We start from the raw sequence: 20260 nt of genomic DNA, 5'->3' as shown, positions 1-20260 counted from the left end.
GTAAATAACATCCCTCCCACATTCTGAACCAAGTGAGAGACAAGACACAGAAGTTGAACAGAGGTCAAATTGTCAGCTTTATTACTGATAAAGCCAGGCTGACCCAGGATGAGATATGCTTTCACATCCACTAGGATGGCCATAATCAAAAAGGCAGGCATTAACAAGTGTTGACAAGGACGTGCAGAAACTGGAATCCTTGAGCCCTGCTGGGAGGATAAAATGGTGCAACCACTGTGGAAAACAGTCTGGTGGATCCTCACACAGTTAAGCACAGAGTTACCTTATGACCCAGCAATTCCACGCCTAGGTGTGTACCCAAGACAAGTAACAACGTATTCACGTAAAAACTTGTCCATGAATGTTCATGGCACCATTATTCATGCCAGTGAAAGAGTGGAAACAACCCAAATGTCCATCATATGATGAGAGAATAATCAAAATGTGGTCTGTTTGTACAACGGAATATTATTCTGTCATAAAAAAAGAATGGAGTACCGGGCTTCCCTGGTGGCGCAGTGGTTAAGAATCCGCCTGCCAATGCAGGGGACACGGTTTCAAGCCCTGGTCCAGGAAGATCCCACATGCCGCAGAGCAACTAAGCCCATGCACCACACCTACTGAGCCCACGTGCCACAACTACTGAGCCTGCGCTCTAGAGCCCGCGAACCACAACTACTGAAGCCCGTGCACCTAGAGCTCGTGCTCTGCAACAAGAGAAGCCACCACAATGAGAAGCCCACGCACTGCAACAAAGAGTAGCCCCTGCTCGCCGCAACTAGAGAAAGCCTGCGTGCAGCAACAAAGACCTAATGCAGCCAAAAAGAAAAAGAATGGAGCACCGACACAGGCTACAACATGATGAATCTTGAAAACATTACTCAAGGTGAAAGAAGCCAGTCACGAAAGGCCACATATTATATGATTCCATTTGTATGAAATATCCAGAATAGGCAAATTCATAAGAGGCAGAAAGTAGATTAGTGTTTGCCTAAGGCTGGGGGTAGGGAAGGGAAGGAAGCGACTGCTAAGGGGTAGGAGGTGTGGACGAAGAATGTCACCAGGATGCTGTGGCCATCAAGCTCTCAGCCACCGCAGCTGCCACCCCACCCTCCTTGGTGCACCCTGAGGGGAGTCAGGATGGAGAAAAACAGGACACTGGCCCTAGATAGCTAAGGTGCCTATCAAAGGAGTGACTTCCATGAGCCCAGACTCTTGTATCTTCCCATACATAGATAAGTACTAAATTCATTAACTTAAGATGTCTGGTTTTCTTTAATCAGCAGTAATCTTTTGATGTCTGACTTTTGATGTCTGACTTTTAGGTTGTGCATTTTCTTCGGTTGACAGAGGTTTCTTTACGGGTGGGTGATGAAAATGTCCTAAAATTGATTATGATAAATATGCTAATAAACAGTGAATTATATGTATGTGAACTATATCTCAGTGAAGCTGTCACTGAAAAAGCAAAGCTAGGCCATAGGATGTGACCTAGATGTGTGACGGGGCCCAGCCACCCCTAGCCAGCAACTTTCTCTGGGCCCCCGTGACCCTGTTACTTTTGTCCACTGGGAAGAGAAAAAAAAAAGCACAACCTAAAAGCTGAGAATTACGTTTTATTCTGTGGGCTTACTGAGGACTTAAGCCCAGAAGACAGCCTCTCAGGTAGCTCTGAGGGACTGTTCCAAGGACAGAGGTAAGGGAGGAGCCAGGATATACAGGAGGTTTTGCAAAAAAGCAAAAACAAAAAACGAAGGTAGTCAAACATCAAAAGATTACTGCTGATTAAAGAAAACCAGACATCTTAAGTTCATGAATTTAGCACTTTTCTATGTATGGAAGATGCAAGAGTCTGGGCTCACTGAAGTCACTCTTTTGATCTGCACCTCAGCTACCTGGGGCCAGTGTCCTGTTTTTCTCCATCCTGAGTGCCCTCAGGGTGCACCACGGGGGAGGCTGCAGTGGCTGAGTGGCTTGATGGCCGCAACAGCCTTTGTTTACTGATAGGGCAGGCAACATTTTTTGTCCAGGCTTTGCTTAACCCAGACTCTCCCCAACCCCCCCACCCCCCAACCCCCGCCTGGGGCTATGGCTCCCACGTGCTGTCCGCCTGCTCCCGCTTCCCTCCTGCTTCCGTTGGTGGGGGGAGCCGGTGGGGGGGGGGTGGGCGGGGAGCCTGGCACCCTGGACTTTGGGTCTGGGCCTCTGTGTGTGATCACCAAGGCTCCATTTGGCTCTGGCTCCTAACCCAGCTGAATCCATTTGCATGTAGTACATTCCTGCCCATTATTTTCTCCTTGCCTCTCTAGAAACTTCTCCTTTATGGTTTTCTCTCCCCTGTTTGGGGCATATATACCTGCTCACTGCTGCTGTGTACTCATCAATCTCTATCATTGAATAATGACTTTTTAAATCTAGCTTAACTTCTGTGGTTTTAAGGTAGCCATCACAAATGGGCTGGTCTCTGAATGTCCCTGGCCTGTATCTGGGCTTTGTTGTCCTGCCAAATGTTTTATGTTTTGGATCGGAATTAGTTGCCAATATTTAAAAATCACAAGGTTACACACACACACACACACGCACACACACAAATGTGCATTTCTAGCTTCTCTTGGAAGCTTCATGTTCCTACATGGAGCTGAAGGGCCCTGTCACCTTTTGACAGGAAGGTGCTGTCTGGTGTGCCCCAGTCCCCACTGTGCCCTAATGTCTGCCGCAGTCAGTATTCTTATACACAACCCCTGATTTAAACTCAATTTTGTCTCAAATCGAAATTGCTCCATTGACTTTCCTGTGCTTGCATTTTCATTCATTCATTCAGCAAATATTTATTGAATACCTACACTTTGCCAGGTTCTGTTTGGGCACCGGGGACACAAAAATGAAAAGGACAAGGCCCCTGGCCTCATCCACCTCCCAGTCTATGCCCATCACCTCTCATGCCTCTTCATAGCCTCACCACCCACCTTTTACTCCTGCAGATGCAGCCACCAGCTGATGCAGGACAAATAACCTTCCCCCGCCAGGCTCAGCTGCGCTGGGTGCTGTCTTTCTGCCCCAGGCCTCTCTCACACCAGGCACATCCAGAAGAAGAAGGCCAGGGACTTCCCTGGCGGTCCAGTGGTTGGGACTCTGTCCTTCCACTGCAGGGGGCACGGGTTCGATCTCTGGTCTGGAACTAAGATCCTGCAAAACACGAGGCACGGCCAAAAAAAAGAAAAAAAAAAAAACGGCTAGACTCTCGCAAATGCAAAACCCAAGGTCAGGAGGGGACCCTGGGGGTGAAAGTGGGGTGGCCAATCCTGAGGCTCAACCCACCGGGCTCCTGGAAACTGCACGATGCCCAGGCCCCTGCTCCTGTGCCCAGGCCCTCTCCCCCCACGTAAACCGCCTGCTCGCAAGCCTTGGTCTCAGGCGCCACACTGGCTTTCCCAGTGTACCCAGGGGAGGTGGGTAGTAATCAGGCTGAGGCACAGTCTAGTGGAAAGGCAAAATGGGCAAATATGCAGAGTGACGGAGATGCCATCAGAAGTCATTGAGGTATGATGACAACAGGAAGCGGGTAATCAGGACGATCGGGGAGGATGTCACCGAGTGGAGTCGTCCTTCCAGCAGGATCTTAGACCACAGGGCAGGTCAGCAGGGGCCCCAAGGGGAGGGAAGGGTGTTGATCTCCCCAGCTTCGCCCTTTCCACTTTTGTTTCCAGAGCAGCCTCTGCCAGAGATACACCTCTGAGATCCGTGTTTTTTTTGTTTTTTTTTAAACATCTTTATTGAAGTTAAATTGCTTCACAATGGTGTGTTAGTTTCTGCTTTATAACAAAGCGAATCAGCTACACATATACACACGTTCCCATATCTCCTCCCTCCTGCATCTCCCTCCCTCCCACCCTCCCCATCCCACCCCCACAGGCGTTCACAAAGCACTGAGCTGATCTCCCTGTGCTATGCGGCTGCTTCCCACTAGCTATCTATTTTACATTTAGTAGTGTATATATGTCCATGACACTCTCTCACCCTGTCATGAGATCCGTGTTTTAATCCATCCAAGACTCTTTGTGTAACTGAAACAGGAGGGAAGGGGGCAGGGCACAACCTTTGAAAGAATGACACAGCCCGAGGACATGACATAAACTGATTAGAACCAAATGGGTCCAAGATGGTGGACAAGTTGACTTCCACTAGACCTTGAGCCTCGGTATATGCTCATTGTAACACACCAGCACAGCTAAATGACACACCCATAGGTGCCATGGCAGTTCTAAGGTGACCCTAAGGATCAAAAAGTGGGCGGTGGCCCGATTCCTGGAAATCCCTGCCCCTTCCAGAAATAGCTGGAATCCTCTTCCCACTCATTAGCCTATGAAATTACCCACCCCTATAAAAACTGACAACCCCATACCCTGGTGCCTTTCTCACCTTCTGAGATGGCCCACACTCTGTCTGTGGAGTGTGTGTTTCTCTCTAAATAAATCCACTTCTTACCTATCATCACTTTGTCTCTCACTGAATTCTTTCTGCGATGAGACATCAAGAACCTGAGCTTCATTAAGTCCTGAAACCAGGTGTGTGATCTCAGTTGGAAGACTGTGGGTTTTGGCTGGGTCTGAGTCCCAGCTGTGTGGGTTCAAGTCCCAGTCAGGGGTCTGGCTGGGTTCGAGTCCCAGCCGCGTGGGTTCAAGTCCCAATTTGAGGTGCATAGTTTCATAACCACGGTCAACCAACACATAGTTTCCATGACTGTACTCATATCTTATATACATGTAATCATTGGGGGTCCAGACCGAAGACTTGCCTTGTGGAGCTCACATCCCAGCGTGGACGATGGGCCTTAACTGAACAAGCACAGAAATATCTAGAACAGCATCAGGTGGTGATAGATGCTTCATGAAAAATAGAGAGGCAGGGGATGGAGCTTGCCTAAGGGAGGGGGCAGATGGGACAGTCACTCTCATTGGACATTTAAGCAGGCTGGAAGGCAGGGAGACCAGAGCCATGCAACCAGCAGAGGGTCGAGGTCCAGGGTCAGGAGAAAGTTCTGAGCAAAGGCCCAGAGGTAGGGTCATGTTTGGCTGTTCAAGAAATGAGAGACCAGTTGCCCCGGGGGGCTGAGCCAGGAGCAGGAGCCAGGGGCTCCTGGGGGCAGAGGGGAGGAATTAGGAAGAAATCTGGATTTCCATTTAAAAAGGATCCCTCTGGCTGATGAGTGAAAGCTGGAAGATCAACATGTTCCAGGAGTTTTGTTGGACAGCCCTTTCCTTCCCTGGTGTATTTATCCTTCTAACAGGGTTCGATGCAATTGTTAATCTCAGCTCCTAAAATCACAGCGGTTTCCTGTAAGGAGTCCTGCAGATAACATGCAGGACTTAGACATTTCCCTAAACCTAGACAGTCTGCCCAAGTCCCTTCACCTTCACCCTGAATGGCAGCCTGGCAAGCAAATGACCTGAGCTGCCTCCCACCCCAGACACGAAAACAAAGCTCCGGGGGCCCTGGGACTTTAAGGCATCTGAGAAAGGGTTTAAAGTGTTCTTGTTTATCTTTTGGTTTGGTTGTTTGAGGATTTTTGGAATGTTTCCGTAACAAAAACAGATCTTACAGGCACTCTCTGATTCCTGATATGGGAGTCTGCCTTTAGAAACAGACCGTGCATATGTTTTAGCTCAGATAAAGCAGCGCTCAACTCCCAGCTCGAGTAGCAGATTGTCCCTCTGAGCCTCCAAAATGGGCGCAATTAGCTTTATGTCCAAGGAATGCCATGAACTGGGTCCCGGCTGACCCAGAGCAGGCTGTCAATTAAAGGTGTATCATTGCCACCGCAGGGCTTTGTGACTTCCCTCTGTTTCCTGGCTGAGTTCTGCAAATTGTGAAAGGCAAGCCTCTCTTAAGACCTTCATCCTTCCCCCTTAGGCCCACAGGGAGCTTTGTGCAGGAGCCCTTGCCCAGCTCTGCTCCGGGGGTCGGGTCCCTGCACCTGCCAGTACTTGGCACACAGTAGGGCTCAGTGAGCCTGAGTCAGAGGAACGGCTGCTTTCCTGGACTTCTTCAGAGGCTGCTGCCCCTCTCTGGTCTCAGTGTCTCCATCTGTCAAGGGGCTGGAGGGAGCTGGTCCAGATTCCCTGACCTGAGCCCCGCGCCCTAAGTTCATGGTTCAGGCCCTCCTCCTCCCTGGTTTTCTGTCTTCTGCTACACAAACCGTGTGTGCGAGGGTGCAGCTCCCCAGCTCGCCTTTTATCTGGTCTCCTTCCCACCTGTCCTTCCACGTACGGCGTCCTCCGGCCAGCCATCACTGCCGGGTGTGCCTTGGTTCTGCAGTAGCTGATTGCAATCATTCTCTAAGGTGGGCTGGCAATGCATGTTGTTTCTACTGATTCTTCTTCCCTTTGTTTTTTTGGGTTTTGTTTTGGGCTCAATAGTAGATTCTTTGTTTGTGCGGCAGAACTTCTGGATTGAACCCAGATTGTGTTTGTTTATTCTTCGTCTTTAAGATCGTCTTTCCTCCAGAAGGTGTTATTTGCATTCGCCTGGGTCTGGCAGAAGCAGGCTTTCTCCTTCTACTCGGGGTGCAGGCCCATCCCCTGCCTCCTGTCCCTGGTTCATGGAACTTACCGTTGCCCTCTCCCGCCCTGTGGCTGAATCAGATCACCTGTCCCCCAAGGCTTTGCAATTTCCTCTTATATTTTACAGACCTCGGATATCAAAAGGCAAATGCACATGTCAGGTATGCTATCCAGCCTCTCCCGATCCGTCTGAAGACCATAGTTGACGGCTGTCCTGTGCAAGCATCACCTCCGCCGTGTCCCCGGCAGCCCTGGACACCGGGTCACGTGTTCCCCACCCCACATCCCACTGCACCCGACCAAAGGCCACTCAGCCGGGCTGCATGCTGGGCCATAGATGTCACCGGCTGGGAACCTCCCAGGGTCCTCCTCCCCCCGGGGCCCAAGGCTGGACACTGCAGCAGCTCCCACCCCCGAGGAGTCAAGGCCGTACTGCATGAACCAGAAGTGGACTCTGCTGCCGACCTGGGGACGCAGGCTCACGTGCAGGTGCCCCTCCCACCGCCCTCACTGAGCTCTCCCCGCCTCTGAGGACCCCAGCCAGCCAGCCAGCTTTCCTCCAGCTGCGGAGACGGGAGCGGAGTCTCTGCAGAGTTCACCCCCCGGGAGCTGGCCTTTTCCCCAGCACGGTCTGCTGTTAAGCAAACAGCATCCCCCAGACAAGGCAGGCCTGCTCTCCACGGGGAGAGAAACCCAGGATGTTGCCGACAGGACGGCCAGACTGTGCGAGGGCGGCCTTCGGGGTCCCACAGCCCTGTGTGTCATTCCCTGCTCCACCCCTCGCTACTGGATAACCCTGGCCCACGTCCTAACCTCACTGGGACGGTCTTCTCACCTGCAGAGCAGTGTCACCTTGAAGATTCGATGAGCTGGTGCCGAGCACAATGCCAGGCACCCTCTCGGCACCCGACCCAGGCGGGTCACCCGAGCAGGCCTGGGGAGCCTAGGGGGTGCAGACCAAACCTGATCCTGGCCTTCGGGCCCTCCCCTGGGTGCACTGCTCCCACGGTGCCCAGGTCTGCGAGCAGCCCTGATCCTTGGGCCACCTGTGGTTATTCTCCGCTGGCTGCGCCCGACTGGCCCTTCCAGCTCATATCCACCCTCTGGCCACCACCCTTGAGAGCCACCCTCCATGCCAGCCCAGGCTCGGGGCTTTCCCGGGTGGGCAGGTCCAGCCCCGGCGGTGTAGCCTCTGGGAATCTGGATGGGGCCCACAAGAGCACATCAGGCAGGACAGTCCCGTGTGCCCCGGAGGGTGGCTTGGCTGGAGTGCCTGGGGCAGGACCTGCTGGGGGCGCAGGCTGCCCTTGTGTGCCCCCTGTTCTCATATTTCGGACTCTCCTACACCAGTGTGGCCCTGGGGCTCCCACTGAGCTAGTTACCTTTCTGTAGAACTTGAACAGGCCAGGTTAGTTTTGAGGGCCTCAGTCTTTCCATGTGTAAAACGGGGCAAATAACTCCCACTTCCAGAGGTTGCTGTCTGGGTCACAGGGATGTGCATTTTGTAACTTATCAGCTTACTCTCCCTGGGATATTTCTTCCAGGCAGTCAAACTTGATGGGAAGTTAGAAGCTCTTCTTGCAGGATGGAGGGCAGAGGGCAGAGGGCGGCGCTGTGGGCAGCCGGTGTGCAGCTGGTGCAGGTGTTCCCACCCCCACGCACCAGGGTTGTGATGTCAAGTCCGATGCTGAGTTCATGGGGAGGAAGCCTGGGAAGATAAGCAGAGCTGTCACAGTCAACGTGGCCAGGGGCTCCCAGGAGAGAGAGAAAGTAGGTCAGAGGCCATGGAAGGGATGGTGCCAGGAGGTGCTGACGGCGCCAGGTCCCCATTAGCGGCCAGGGCTCTGTGGGCAGGAGAAGCCAGTGGGCCTCCGGCAGGGATGACGCAGTGGGCGGGATGCTTGTGGGCGTTGGGTGGCAATGCTGTGGGCCTAGACAGGACCTCAGGGTGCAGGCAGCCCGCATGTGAGGTAACCTGGACAGGCGCAGCGTGGCCCAGGGGGCGGTGGCCAACGCTGGGCAAGATGTCCAGCCTAGACCAGCTGGCCCCTTCAGGCTGTAGGGCAGTCAGGCCACCAGGGAGCAGCCCAAGCCTGCAGACTGGACACGGGACGGGCCAGGTGGCAGGGCAGGGCCTGACCCAGCGGGGCTCCAGGCTGCTGGGCTGAGCCTGTGCTCTCGGGCCCAGCCGGCTGCCGGGGCACATCTCGGCCCCGTGGAGGAATGGCCAGCAATGGGCACACACCAGAACAGCAACAGGTTCTGCAGTGCTACAGGTGGAGATGAGGCCATGGACGGGCAGCCCCGAGGAAGCCCCATGAAGCCAGCTGCCCAGGGATTCGGCCGCGTTCAAGGAGAAGGCTGGTGGGGTTTCCCAGGCAGACACGTGGGAAGGGCATCTGGCCAGGGCCCAGCATGCGAAAGGTGAGAGGTGAGGTGGCTGGAAGGCCAGCAGGGGAGCCCGGAGCACATTCTGAACGCAGACGGCCAAGTCACCCCAGCCTTCTGAAGGCTCTTGGTGGCTGTTCTGGGGATTTGCCTTTGCAGCCAGCTCCTGACGGGCCCACCAGGACCTGGCGCGCAGCAGGGGCCTAGCAGCTGCTCTGGGGCAAAGCCGCCTCTTTCCTTCCATGCCCCCAGCTCTGTGCTCAGAGTCACGGGCCCACAGCCCTCACGTAGGGCCTGACCCCCTGCCCAACCCTCTCCCCATCCAGCTCAAGTGCAGGAAGCACGTCTTCTGAAAACTTGGCCTTTATTTCAATAACTTCTCCCTCTGGTTTAAGCATGTGGTCCTGCCTTGGCCAGGCCCCTCCCCGGCCAAACCGAGGACTACAGCCCCCTGGGGTGGAAGGCCACGGTAGTGGTTGGCTGGGGCTGCAAAATGCCATAGACTGGGTGGCTGAAACAAGAGAAATTCATTTCCTCAGTTCTAGTTCGGAGAGGCTGCAAGTCCAAGATCAAGGTGCCAGCAGGTTGCTTTCCTCTGAGGCCTCTCTCTGTGGTTTGCAAATGGCTGCCCTCTTGCTGCCTCTTCATGTGTTTGACCCTCTGTGCCCGATCACCCATGGTCCCTCTGCGTGTCCAAATCCCCTCTCTTATAAAGCCACCTGTCACACTGGATTGGGGCCTACCCCCAAGGCCACATTATACTTTAATCACCTCTGTAAAGACTCTATCTCCAACTCCACTCATGTTCTGAGGTCCTGGGGGTCAGGACTTGAGCACGTGAATTTTAGGGGGTCACAGTGCAGCCTATAACAGCCACTGAGAGCCCCCTGGCCTGGCCTATGGACTTTGAGTCTGTCAAGTGAGGAGGGTGGGGGTCCCTCGGGGCCCCAGCAGTGTTGTGTAGTTCATGCTGCTGCCTCCCCAACAGAGCTCCCTGAGGGTGGGGGTGGGGAGGGGGCCTGAATCCTCTCTGGGCGCCCCCCTGGCTACAGGATTGTATCAGCTGACGTGTGGCATTCAAGGATCCTGTGTGAGTAACCGAGGAGGGCAGAAGGGGCCCAGCCCAGGGAGGCCGAAGGGAGAGGCCACACAGGGAGGCTGGCACTTCTGAGTCCCTGCCCACCGGCCCTTTCCTGGCATCCCTCCTCACGTGCAGCAGTGTGTTACCAGCTCCCCGCCTGGTGCTGGTGCAAGACTTCCAAACACGTGTCATATCCACATTTTCGGAGCCTCAGACCAGCAGCCCCGTTGCCATCAGCCCTACTGGGCTGGGAGATCAGGCCCGGCTTGCCCAAGGGAGGGGCTAGGACTCACACCCCACCTTCTGCCCTCTCCTGGCTCCTGATTCCCTGTACCCAGCCTGAACAGGGGCTGGGCTCCCAGCAGGAGTGAATCACAGGGAGCTGGCAGGATCAGACCTGTACCTGTGGCTCCCCAGTGCCAGGCACGGGCAGCGAGGCCGCAGGCCTGCCCTTCCGCCATCTGCTGAGGGGGCGGGCACGCTCTGAGGGCAGGGCTGGAGCCTCGCTGGGCTGGGTGCTGCACTTAGCGGGGGTGGGGGTGGGGGATCAGGGAAGGCCCCCTGTGGACAGGGGACGGTTGAGCTGAGCACGGTGGTGAGGAAGAGAATCCGGGGGCACCAGGGTGATGCCTCAGCAAAGTGCTCAAAACAGCAGCCCCCCTCTCCTTGGGCCTGCTCAGGAGGGGAGGGCAGGGCTCAGCTGCCTGCACCCCCCCCCCCCAGCTTCCTCCCAGGCCCCTAAGAGGAAGACTGCTTCCTCCAGCCAGCCTTCCCTGCCTGCCAGCCTGCAGGCCCCTCCCCTCTGGTGACCGCTTATACTCCAGCATCTTCCCCTTGCAGGCTGGCTGGCCATGAGAACCTGGGGTGTGGGACCCCTAGCTGCTCTCTGCAGCCCCCAGCCCAGACACATATTCCAGTGGGCAGTAAAGGGTGGCTGGACCCTGGCAGGCCTCTGAGCCACACCTCTGCTACCTGTGACCAGGACGTGCCTCCTCAGGGGGAATCTGTCCTCATCCTAGGTGTGCAGGCCCGGCAGGGTCCTTTGACCCAGTTTTAGGCATTCAATCCCCAGTACCTAAAACTGCCCCCTTAGGAGTGTAGGGGTGCTGCAGCACCTGCCTCCCTGGGTGGTCACGAGGGTGGCCTATAAGCAGAGGAGAGGGTGCCCGGTGCCATGCTGGCCCCAGCACAGTCCACACCTCCAGAGGGTGCATGCCAGCCCTTCAAGAGGAGAAGACGGGGTATCCAAGATGCCGCCCGACGCCCAAAGTCAAGCTGCCCAGGGCGGCCGCAGGAGGACAGGCGTGGGGCGCGGAGCCCACCCAAGGCCCGTGGGCTTCCTCCACACCCGCACGACCGCCCAGGCAGCATTTCGGCGCCCCTGGAGGCCCCCGCCTGTCCTGATGACCCACCAGGGAGGCGCTACTGAGCTCCACGCCCCCGGCCACGGCGGCCCGGACCCCAGGATCGGCGGCAAGGGGAAGCCACCTCCTCGGGCCAGAGCGAAGCCCTGCGGACTCGCCCGGGCGAGCTCACCCGGTCCGCGTGGCCCGACCCCAGCCCAGCCCCCTCCTTGATCGCCCGGCCCCTCCCCCGCCCCCTCCTCTGTTCCCTGCTCCCTCCTCTCTCCCCCCCCCACGCCTGGCCCCCTTCTCAGGTCCCCTCGCTCAGACCCCCCCCTTGGTTCCTCGGCTCGCCACCCACCTCGTCCGTCCCCCTCCTCGTCCCCTCCCCGTCCCACCGCCCGGTCCCCCTCGCGGCCTTTCCTCGTCCCCTCGCCCCGCCCACCTCCCCCGGCCGACTCCTCCCCTCCCCCGTCCAGCCCCCTCTCAGTCCCCCGAGTCCGGCCCTCCTCCCCAGCCCGACCCCCTCTCCCTCCCCCGCTCCGCCCCCTCCCCGTCCCCCGCCTGGTCCCCCGCGGCCGCTCTGCGTACGGGGTGACGCAGCGCCGCCCACCCGCGCGCCCCGCCCGCCCCGCGCCGCCGCCGCCGCCGCCGCCGCCGCCGCCGCCGCCGCCGCCGCCGCCGCCGCGCCGCCGCCGCAGCCGCCGCAGCCGCCGCCGCGACCCGGCTGGGCTCCAGGGGCCGCTAACGGTCCAGCGCCCCTCGGCGTCTGCGCGCCCGCCCGGCGCCCTCAGCCCAGCCGACCCGGCGGCGCCCTGGGCGCTGGGCGCGATGGGGGCCGCGGAGCCGCTGCGCTCGGTGCTGTGGGTGAAGCAGCAGCGCTGCGCAGTGAGCCTGGACCCCGCGCGGGCGCTGCTGCGCTGGTGGCGGAGCCCGGGGCCCGAAGCCGGCGCCCCCGGCGCGGGTGAGTGTCGCCGCCGGCCCGCGGGCTCGGCCGGGGTGGCGGGGCAGGGAGGGGCCGGGGAGGAGGGGGCGGGGAGGCCGGCGGGCGGGGGCCCCGGGACCGGAGGCCCGGAGATGGGGGCCGGGGTCTCGGCAGCAGCTGGCAGGGAGGAGTCCCGGGCGCCGAGGGTGTGTACACTCCGGGACCGGGGTGACAAAGAGCGAGCGCCGGGGCGGGGGCGGGGGTGGGGGGAGGTGCCGGCGGGGAGGGCCGGAGCCCGGGCGCCTGCGGTCCCGGCGAGGCGCGGGGTGGTGACGGCGGGGGAGGTCTGCGGCCCGGGAGGTGTCGCCTGGACGGGGCCGCATCTCCGTGACCGGCCTGCAAGTATCTGAAAGGCACCATCTGGATCGATTGTGAGACTGATTACGGATGGATCCCGAGGGAGTGCCGGCGCCCCGCACTCGGTTTCAGTTTAACCCGAGTACAGATGCTTTTCGTTAGCGGGGATCCAGAGCGGGGTCAGGAATTCCTGTTGTAAAGTGAAAGACAGGCTCATGATCTTCTGTCTGGGATGTGCTCCCGGGTGGGGTTGGTGTGGGTGTTAATTCTGGTGCAACAGGCTGGACACAGGACCTGCGGAGGCCCTCCGATTTGGAGAAGTGTAATTTAACTAAAAAGGGCACTCTCTCTCCCAAGGAGAAGGGGCCAGCGGCTCCCTGGGCCGAGACGGCGGCGGCAGAGGGGTGGGCAGAGGCTTATCAAGGAGGTGTCATTTGACCCCTGGCAGGAGGAGGAGGATTACAGGAGGCGCCTTTGGACAGTGAGAAGGGGGAGGCGTCCATGGCTGGCGAGGAAGCCCAGGGCTGGCGAGTGTGGGTGTGTTTCCATCTCATTCATTTGTCTTTCGCAATGTTTTATTGAGGGCCTGTCCGGGAAGGGCGCGGCGGTAATCCTCGCCTCTGCTCAGTGCACGTGACAAAGTCCCTGCCGCAATGGAGCATTTTCCATTAGAGGGAGAGACAAGAGGGGAACACACAGGGGCGTGTATGTCTCAGAAGAGCCCTGCAGGGTGGGGGCAGGTCGCTGTGGTGCAGGGGGTCCCAGAAGTCCTCACTTGCAGGGGGGCATTGGACCAGAGCCCTGGAGGGACCTGTGCACATTGGGAAGAGATGGTCCTTGCGGGAAGACCACAAGTGCCAAGGCCGGAGGTCCACGGGGTCCGTGCAGGAACGGAGGGAGATGGGGGAGGGGAAACGGGGCTGTTTGGGTGGCATGGGCTGAGATGGGGACCCCTGGAGGGCTTTATCCATCTTAACCTGGAGAAAGGATCCCTGTGGCAGCTTGGAGGAGAGCAGACAGAGGAGGGACTGCAGGTGGGAGTGGTGGTGAGCAGGGCTGGGCCTGCCTGTACTGAATGAGCAGCGCCAGGGGAACGTGAATTCCAGGTTTGTAGTTACTGAAATTGCAGGAGGAGCAGGGATTTCGTTTTTAATTATTGGGGGGTGGGGTGTGTAGGTCAGGGTCTCTGGTGGATGTTCTGAGTTTGGGATGGCTTTCAGATGCCTTGGGGGCAGTCGGGGGTGCTGCGATGGGTCTGGGGGTGCTTTCTGACACAGGTTGTGTGGCTCTGCTGGTGGGGGAGGGGTGAGGCAGAGCTGGCCGGTTAATTGGGGCCAAGGTCAAGGGTGGTCTTGGACTCTTGGTTTCTAGCCTCGGCGTCACCAGAAGCATGGTCTGCAGAGAGCTTATCTGTGGCCGGGGGTCTGAGACTCTACCCTTCTACCAGCTTTCTGTTGTCCCCTTGGGAAGACATGTCATTCCTCGGACGTCATCCTCCGGCCTCCTGGCACCACACGACTAGGTCATGCCTGGCCTGTCCCCGAGGGCTTTTGAGCTTTCCTGTAAACCTCTCGGCTTAAGGATGGGGCACTGCCATTTCGTGGGGCACTTGGGCGCAGCCACTGTGCTTCTGTCCTGTATCCCATTCAAACATGATGCATTCCTGCGGGGCAGCTTCTCCTGTATTTTACGGATATAGAGAGTTTTAGAAACCGGCCCAACTAGTGGTTGAACCCGGGTTTGAGGCGTGGTGGGTCCAACTCCAGCTGCTGTGCACCGGGTGGTGTGGCCTCCCTCAGGCCACAGCGGCCATGTGGACACTGGACAGACCCCGCCCGTCCGGGACGTCTCGGTGGGGAGGTCACTCCTTGCCTGCTTTCGGCGTTGGCATCCTCAGCCGGCTGCCGTTATGGTTTCTGGACCCCAGATCCTCGGTTTTGGGCGGTGTGCTTCGGGGCGGCTCCTCACTGGCACAGCTGCCTGCCCTCTTCCCTGGGACGGTGGTTGCTTCACTCTTACAAACTGTGAAGGCCCTTTTGTACAGGGACTGGTATGCACGAGATTGGTCCCCTCCCCGGAGAGACCGGGGCTGTGGGAGCCCTGGCACCCCCTGTGCAGCCCACCACCCTGGGAAAGCGCTGGGTCAGCAGTGCAGGGACGGAGCTCGGGGCTTTCCTCATAGCTGCATCCCCAGGGCAGTGGCGTCTGAGTCAGATGATTCCATGCTTGAGAGCAGCCCTGGCAGTAGGGAGACGGGAAGCAGTCCACGGGACATTTGATTCAGTTACAGAGTGGCAGGACCCAGCCTGCCGCAGTCCCAGGTGTGTCTGCTTGCCGGGATGGACTGTGGCTTGGCCTCGGAGGGAAGGGAGGGGAGGGTTGTGCAAAAACAGACTGATGGGGGCAGGGAGTGAATTGAGATCACCTTCGAGGAAGGACAGGGGAGGGACCTGCCCCGGGGCAGCCGCGTGCTCTGGGTGCAGCCGCTTCATCTGACCCGCTCGGTCTCTCCACAGCCTCGCTCCTGTTTTCAGACGGGAAAAATGGAAGTTGTGAACTGATTGCAATTGATTGTAACGTACAGAAGGGAGCTGGCTTTTAATCCAGGCCCACGCTCCTTCATGTGTGAGGGGGCTCAGCGGTTGAGAGCAAAGGAGGGACCCGGATTTCAGGGGGCAGCGTTGTCTGGACCCAGGAACAGCTGCTCTTAAGGAAGCTGTGAGGCTCCGGGGCGCCAGCCTGGTCGGAAGTGGGGCAGACTGAAAACAGGAAACCCGGACCCAGCCTTCTCACAGTGGGTCGGGCTAGTTCAGCTTGAAACAGACTGAAACTGTATCTGGGCTGTACCCCGGGGTTCAGGAAAAGAGACTCTGGATGTGTTCCTTTAGAGTTGGGGCTGGGAGGAGTGTATTGGCACCCTGGGGTGGGGTGGGGCAGTGCCCAGGCTCCACCTGTGAAGGAAACCCTCCCCTTCCTCTGGCAGCTCCCCCCGAACCTGGGATGCCCCAGGGCTGATGGGGAGCTCCTTGGGTAGGTCACTGCTATATTTACAGAGTGTCCCCAACACCCCTACGCAGTGCCCAGCAAAAGGTAGGGAAGCCACAGATACTTAAAAAGTTTTTTTATGCTTACAAAAGTAACTCATGTTGATTTAGTAAAATCTAGAAAACACAGAAAGCACACAGAAAAAGAATCACCCTTAGTCTTAACCTTCAACAGTGAATATTTGGTGTTTGTTTCTGTGCAAGTATGCATATTACTGTTTACTCTCTTAAAACATGGTTTTTTTAATGTGAACTTTATTGAGGCATAATTTGCATACAATAAAATTCACACATTTTAAGTGTATAGTTTGGTGACTTTGCCACGTTTGATCATCTGTCCTAAGGAAAAAGACAGGTACTTAAGGAACTGTGGTTTAGGCTTTAGAAGATATGTTTTCTATGTGTTTGTTAAGATACTGATGACCCCCTCCTCGTGTCCCCGTCACCATTCTCCCGGGGCTCCTCGTGTGCCTGTGCACGGCAGGTGCTGAATAACCCTGCGTGGATGGCCGCATATGGGAGGTGAGGTGTGGCCTGCCCCTGGCCACGTGGTGAGCGGAGGCCGCCTCGGGACTGTGGGATGCAGCATGTCCAGGGGTCACCGCTGCCACTGGCAGGAGAACGTGGGGGGGAGTGGTTGCTTTGCTGTTTGCTCTTCCAGCACCTTGACTTTTCTCTGGAGGATGTGGGTTTAAAACCATTGGAAGTGGCTGGGAAGCTGAATGGTTTGTGTAAAGCCCACAAATTCTACAGAATCCCCTAAAGCGTAAACACCACAGATCCTGTAGTCCTGTGTTTCAGTATCCCCTGATGTGTCTTAGTTATGCCCCGTGAGGAAGTCAAAAGTGCTGTAGATAGTGTCAGATGATGTAAAGCTAACGACCTGCACAGTTTGATAGGAGGAATCTCAGTATATTTGAATAGGAAATAAATGGCAATCCTGTCTACCTGTTTCAGAAAAAAAAATAGAATCTCATTCTAGATTTGCATGTGATTCACCGTCGGAAGAGACATACCGGCTTTTGTGGTTTCGAAAGCAGATGTCAGGAAAACAGCAGTCCTGCCTGCCATCTGTCTCTCTAGGCACCTGCCTCAGTTATGGTCAGGTTACATGACTTAACAGTAGGCGAACGTGGTCATAAATATCGTAATCTGAGATAATTCCAAGGTTAACTTTTATTTGTTACTCTAAAATAGGTCAGCAAACATTTTCTTCAAAAGCCAGATAGCAATTATTTTAGACTCTGTGGGTCACAACTTCTCAGCTCTGCTGTTTTAGCACAAAAGCTGCTGTAGGCAGCATGAGAGTGAATGCACGTGGCCGTGTGCCAATAAAACTTTATTTACAAAAGCGGGCAGCAAGCTGAATTTGGCCTGCAGTTTGCCGACCCTGCTCTAAACCATTATTCATCATTATGCGTTTTCCTGCTCTGTTGTTTGGTGCATTCACATTCAGGATTGCTATGTCTTCATTTTGGATTGACCCTTTTTTCGTTGTGTAATGCCCTTCTCTGTCTCTGATCATTGTATTTGTTCTGGAGTCTACTTTATTGATTGACACGGCCACTCCTGCTCCACACGTCTTTTCCATCCTTTTACTTTCAACCTGCTTACATCATTAGATTTGAAGTGAGTTTCTTTAGACTGCATAGGGTTGACTCATGTTTTTTAATTAACTAAGCCAATCTATGTCTTTTTAATGTAAATATATTAGGGCTTAAGTCTGCCATTTTATTTTTTGTTTTCTGGTTTTCGTTTCTCTGTTTTTCCCTGCCTTCCTGTGAATTACTTAAAAATATTTTTTTAGAATTCCATTTGTCTATATATCTTCATCTTTTTTATTAGCTGTTTATTGTGGTAAAATATCCGTACTGTTTTTGAGTGCACCTCTTTGTATAGAGGTGGAGTGGTTGCCCAAGATATTGGTCTATATATACGTATCTCATCCCAATCTTGTGGTGCTGCCATTTTACCAGTTTGAGTGAAGTGCAGAAACCTTACCTCTCTGCATCGCTTTACTCTCCCGTTTTATAATGAAATTATCTTAATTATTTCTTCTACATGCGTTTAGAACCACATTGGTGTTATAATTTTCTCTTCCACCCGGAAACATAATTAAGAAAAGTCAGGAAGAGAAGGAATTCCTATTGTGTTTACCCATATCTTTGCTTACTCTGTTCTTTCTTCCTTTTTTTTTCCCCCCCAGGGACTCTTATCACTTCATTTCTACTTCCTGCATCCTTTCTTTTATGATAGGTCTGCTGGTAACAAGTTCTCTTAGTTTTTCTTTATCTGAGAATGTCTTAATTTCTCCTTTATCCCTGAAGGATATTTTTGCTGGGTGTAAGATTCCAGGTTGACCATTCTTTTCTTTTCAGCACTGGAAAAATATTGTGCCACTTCCTTCTGGCTTCCATGGTTTCTGAGGAGAAATCCACTGTCATTCAGATTTTTCTCACGTGTAGGTAAGGTGTTGTTTCTCTCTCGCTGATGTGGACATTCTTTTCCTTAGACTTGATTTTCAGAATCCAGACTGTAATGTGTCTTGGACTGGATTTCTTTGGATTAATCGTATTTGAGGTTATGCCTTTTGTCAAATTTGGGAAGTTTTCAGCCATTATTTTTTGAGTACTTTTTCAGCCCCTCTCCTTTTCTACTTCTGAGACTGTAGTGACACACATGTTGGATCCTCCATTATAATCCCACAGGTCTCTGAGGCTCTGTTCGTTTTGTGTTTTTTTGTTTTGTTTTTGTTTTTAATTCTGTTTTCCTCTGCTGTTCAATTTGAGTCATTTCTGTTGTCCTATCTTCCAGTTCACTGATTCTTTCCTCTGTCCCTCCGTTCTGCTGTTGAGTCCACCTGTTTGTTTTCTGTTTTGGTTACTGTATTTTTCAGTTCTAAAATGTCCATTTGGATCTTCTTTATATCTTGTATTTCTTCTTTCTTTTTTAAAGATTTATTTATTATTTATTTATTTTTGGCTGCATCGGGTCTTAGTTGCGGCATGCGCGATCTTTGTTGAGGCATGCGGGCTTCTCTCTAGTTGTGGTGCACGGGCTCCAGGGCACGTGGGCTCTGTAGTTTGTGGCATATGGGCCTTCTAGTTGAGGCGCAAGGGCTCAGTAGTTGTGGCGCATGGGCTTAGTTGCCCTGCAGCCTGTGGGATCTTAGTTTCCCGACCAGGGATCGAACCCGCATTCCCTGCATTAGAAGGCGGATTCCTTACCACCGGACTGCCAGGGAAGTCCCTGTGTCTTCTACTTCTTTGCTAAGGCTTTTTTCTTTGCTGAGTCTTTATATGTCTTCAATTGTTTCAAGCGTGTAATTGTTCGTGAAGCCTTTTCACAGTGGCTGCTTTAAGGTCCTTGTCAGACAATCCTAACATCTTTGTCATCTCAGTGTTGGCATCCAGCAATTGTCTTTTTTTCTCTCATTTTGAGATCTTCCTAGTTCTTGGCATGGTGATTGATTTTAGATTGAAACCTGGACATTTTTGTACTGTGTTATGAAATTTTGGATCTTATTTAAATTTCCTCTTTTAGCTTGCCCTCTCTGACACTGCTGCATCAGGGAAGAGGGAGACTAGTTACTGCCAGGTGGGGGAAGAAGTCCAGGTTCCCCTCGGCCCTGTTGACAATCGGGGGGGGGGGCTCCTCATTGATGCTGGGTGGGCTAGGACTTCCGGCCCCCCACTAGGCCTGCACAGAGACCCCCTTGGCTGGAAGGGGTAGGGGTGCCTCGCAACTGCTCTCCAAGGGTCTCCTGACACCTGGGTGGGTGGAGGTGGGTGGTGGTGAAAATCCTGACTTTCCCCTAGGTCTCCCCTGACACCACCCCACTACTGCTGAGTGAAGGTGAAGTCCACTCCCTCTTTGTCTCCACCGACCCCTGTGGGGAGCGAGGCTCGTTACCAGCTGGCTGGGATGAAAGTCCTGGCTCCCTGCCTGCCTTCCCTCACGCCACCCTGGTGGGGAGTGTCGGGTGCCTCCCTACACCCCTGAGGGTGGGAGTCTAGGCTCCCAGGTGGACTTTGCTGGCGTGTGGGCATGGGGCAGGTTTTCTGTGTGTTTGTTGTTTGTCTAGAAGTTTCCTGTCTTACTGGGCTGTCCTTCCCCTGGTCCTTTGGCCAGAGAGGGCACTCTTTGTTGGGGTTTTTGGTTTGTACCCACTGGCATTTCCGGGTTGCTGGATTCTTCAAATCTGGGACGCATGAGGCAAAAGGAAACCCAGGGAACTCACCCCCTGTCCTTCCCTGGTCCCGAGGTCCCCGGCCAGCTTCCTCCTTCTCCCCACCTTTCAGAGTCTCCCTGCGTTTGTGTGACACGTGGCTCAGCGGAGGAACAGGGAAAAGCACACCTTGTCCATCATCTCAGCAGTGGAAGGTCCCTGTGCATTTTTAAAAATATTTTTTCTCTCTGTTATTCAAAACAGATTATTCCTACTGACCTGTTCAGCTTCACTGGCTTTCCTCTGTCACCCCCACTCCGCTACTGAGCCCAGCTAGTGGATGTTTTATTTCAGATGCTGTACTTTCAGTTTTAAAGCTTCCATTTGGTTCCTT

At 55.0% G+C, this 20260-nt stretch overlaps 1 protein-coding gene across 4 annotated transcripts in view; it reads left to right on the top strand.

Annotated features, from left to right (window-relative positions):
* The first annotated feature begins 12164 nt into the window (after positions 1-12164).
* The window catches only part of CERK (ceramide kinase), a 51994-nt gene continuing 43898 nt past the window's right edge, over positions 12165-20260 (top strand). For all 4 annotated transcript variants that reach the window (XR_009505476.1, XM_059937193.1, XM_059937192.1 and 1 more), the window contains exon 1: positions 12165-12336. Coding sequence is in view for 3 of the 4 variants with exons in the window: in XM_059937193.1 (XP_059793176.1) it covers positions 12204-12336 (133 nt within the window). In the remaining variant the exon portion in view is untranslated. The remainder of the gene's footprint in view (positions 12337-20260) is intronic.

Source organism: Balaenoptera ricei, chromosome 10, assembly GCF_028023285.1.
Source record: "Balaenoptera ricei isolate mBalRic1 chromosome 10, mBalRic1.hap2, whole genome shotgun sequence".
Classification (NCBI taxonomy): Eukaryota; Metazoa; Chordata; class Mammalia; order Artiodactyla; family Balaenopteridae; genus Balaenoptera; species Balaenoptera ricei.
Note: the sequence above shows the minus strand (reverse complement) of the source record. Positions and strands in the feature narration are given on the sequence as shown.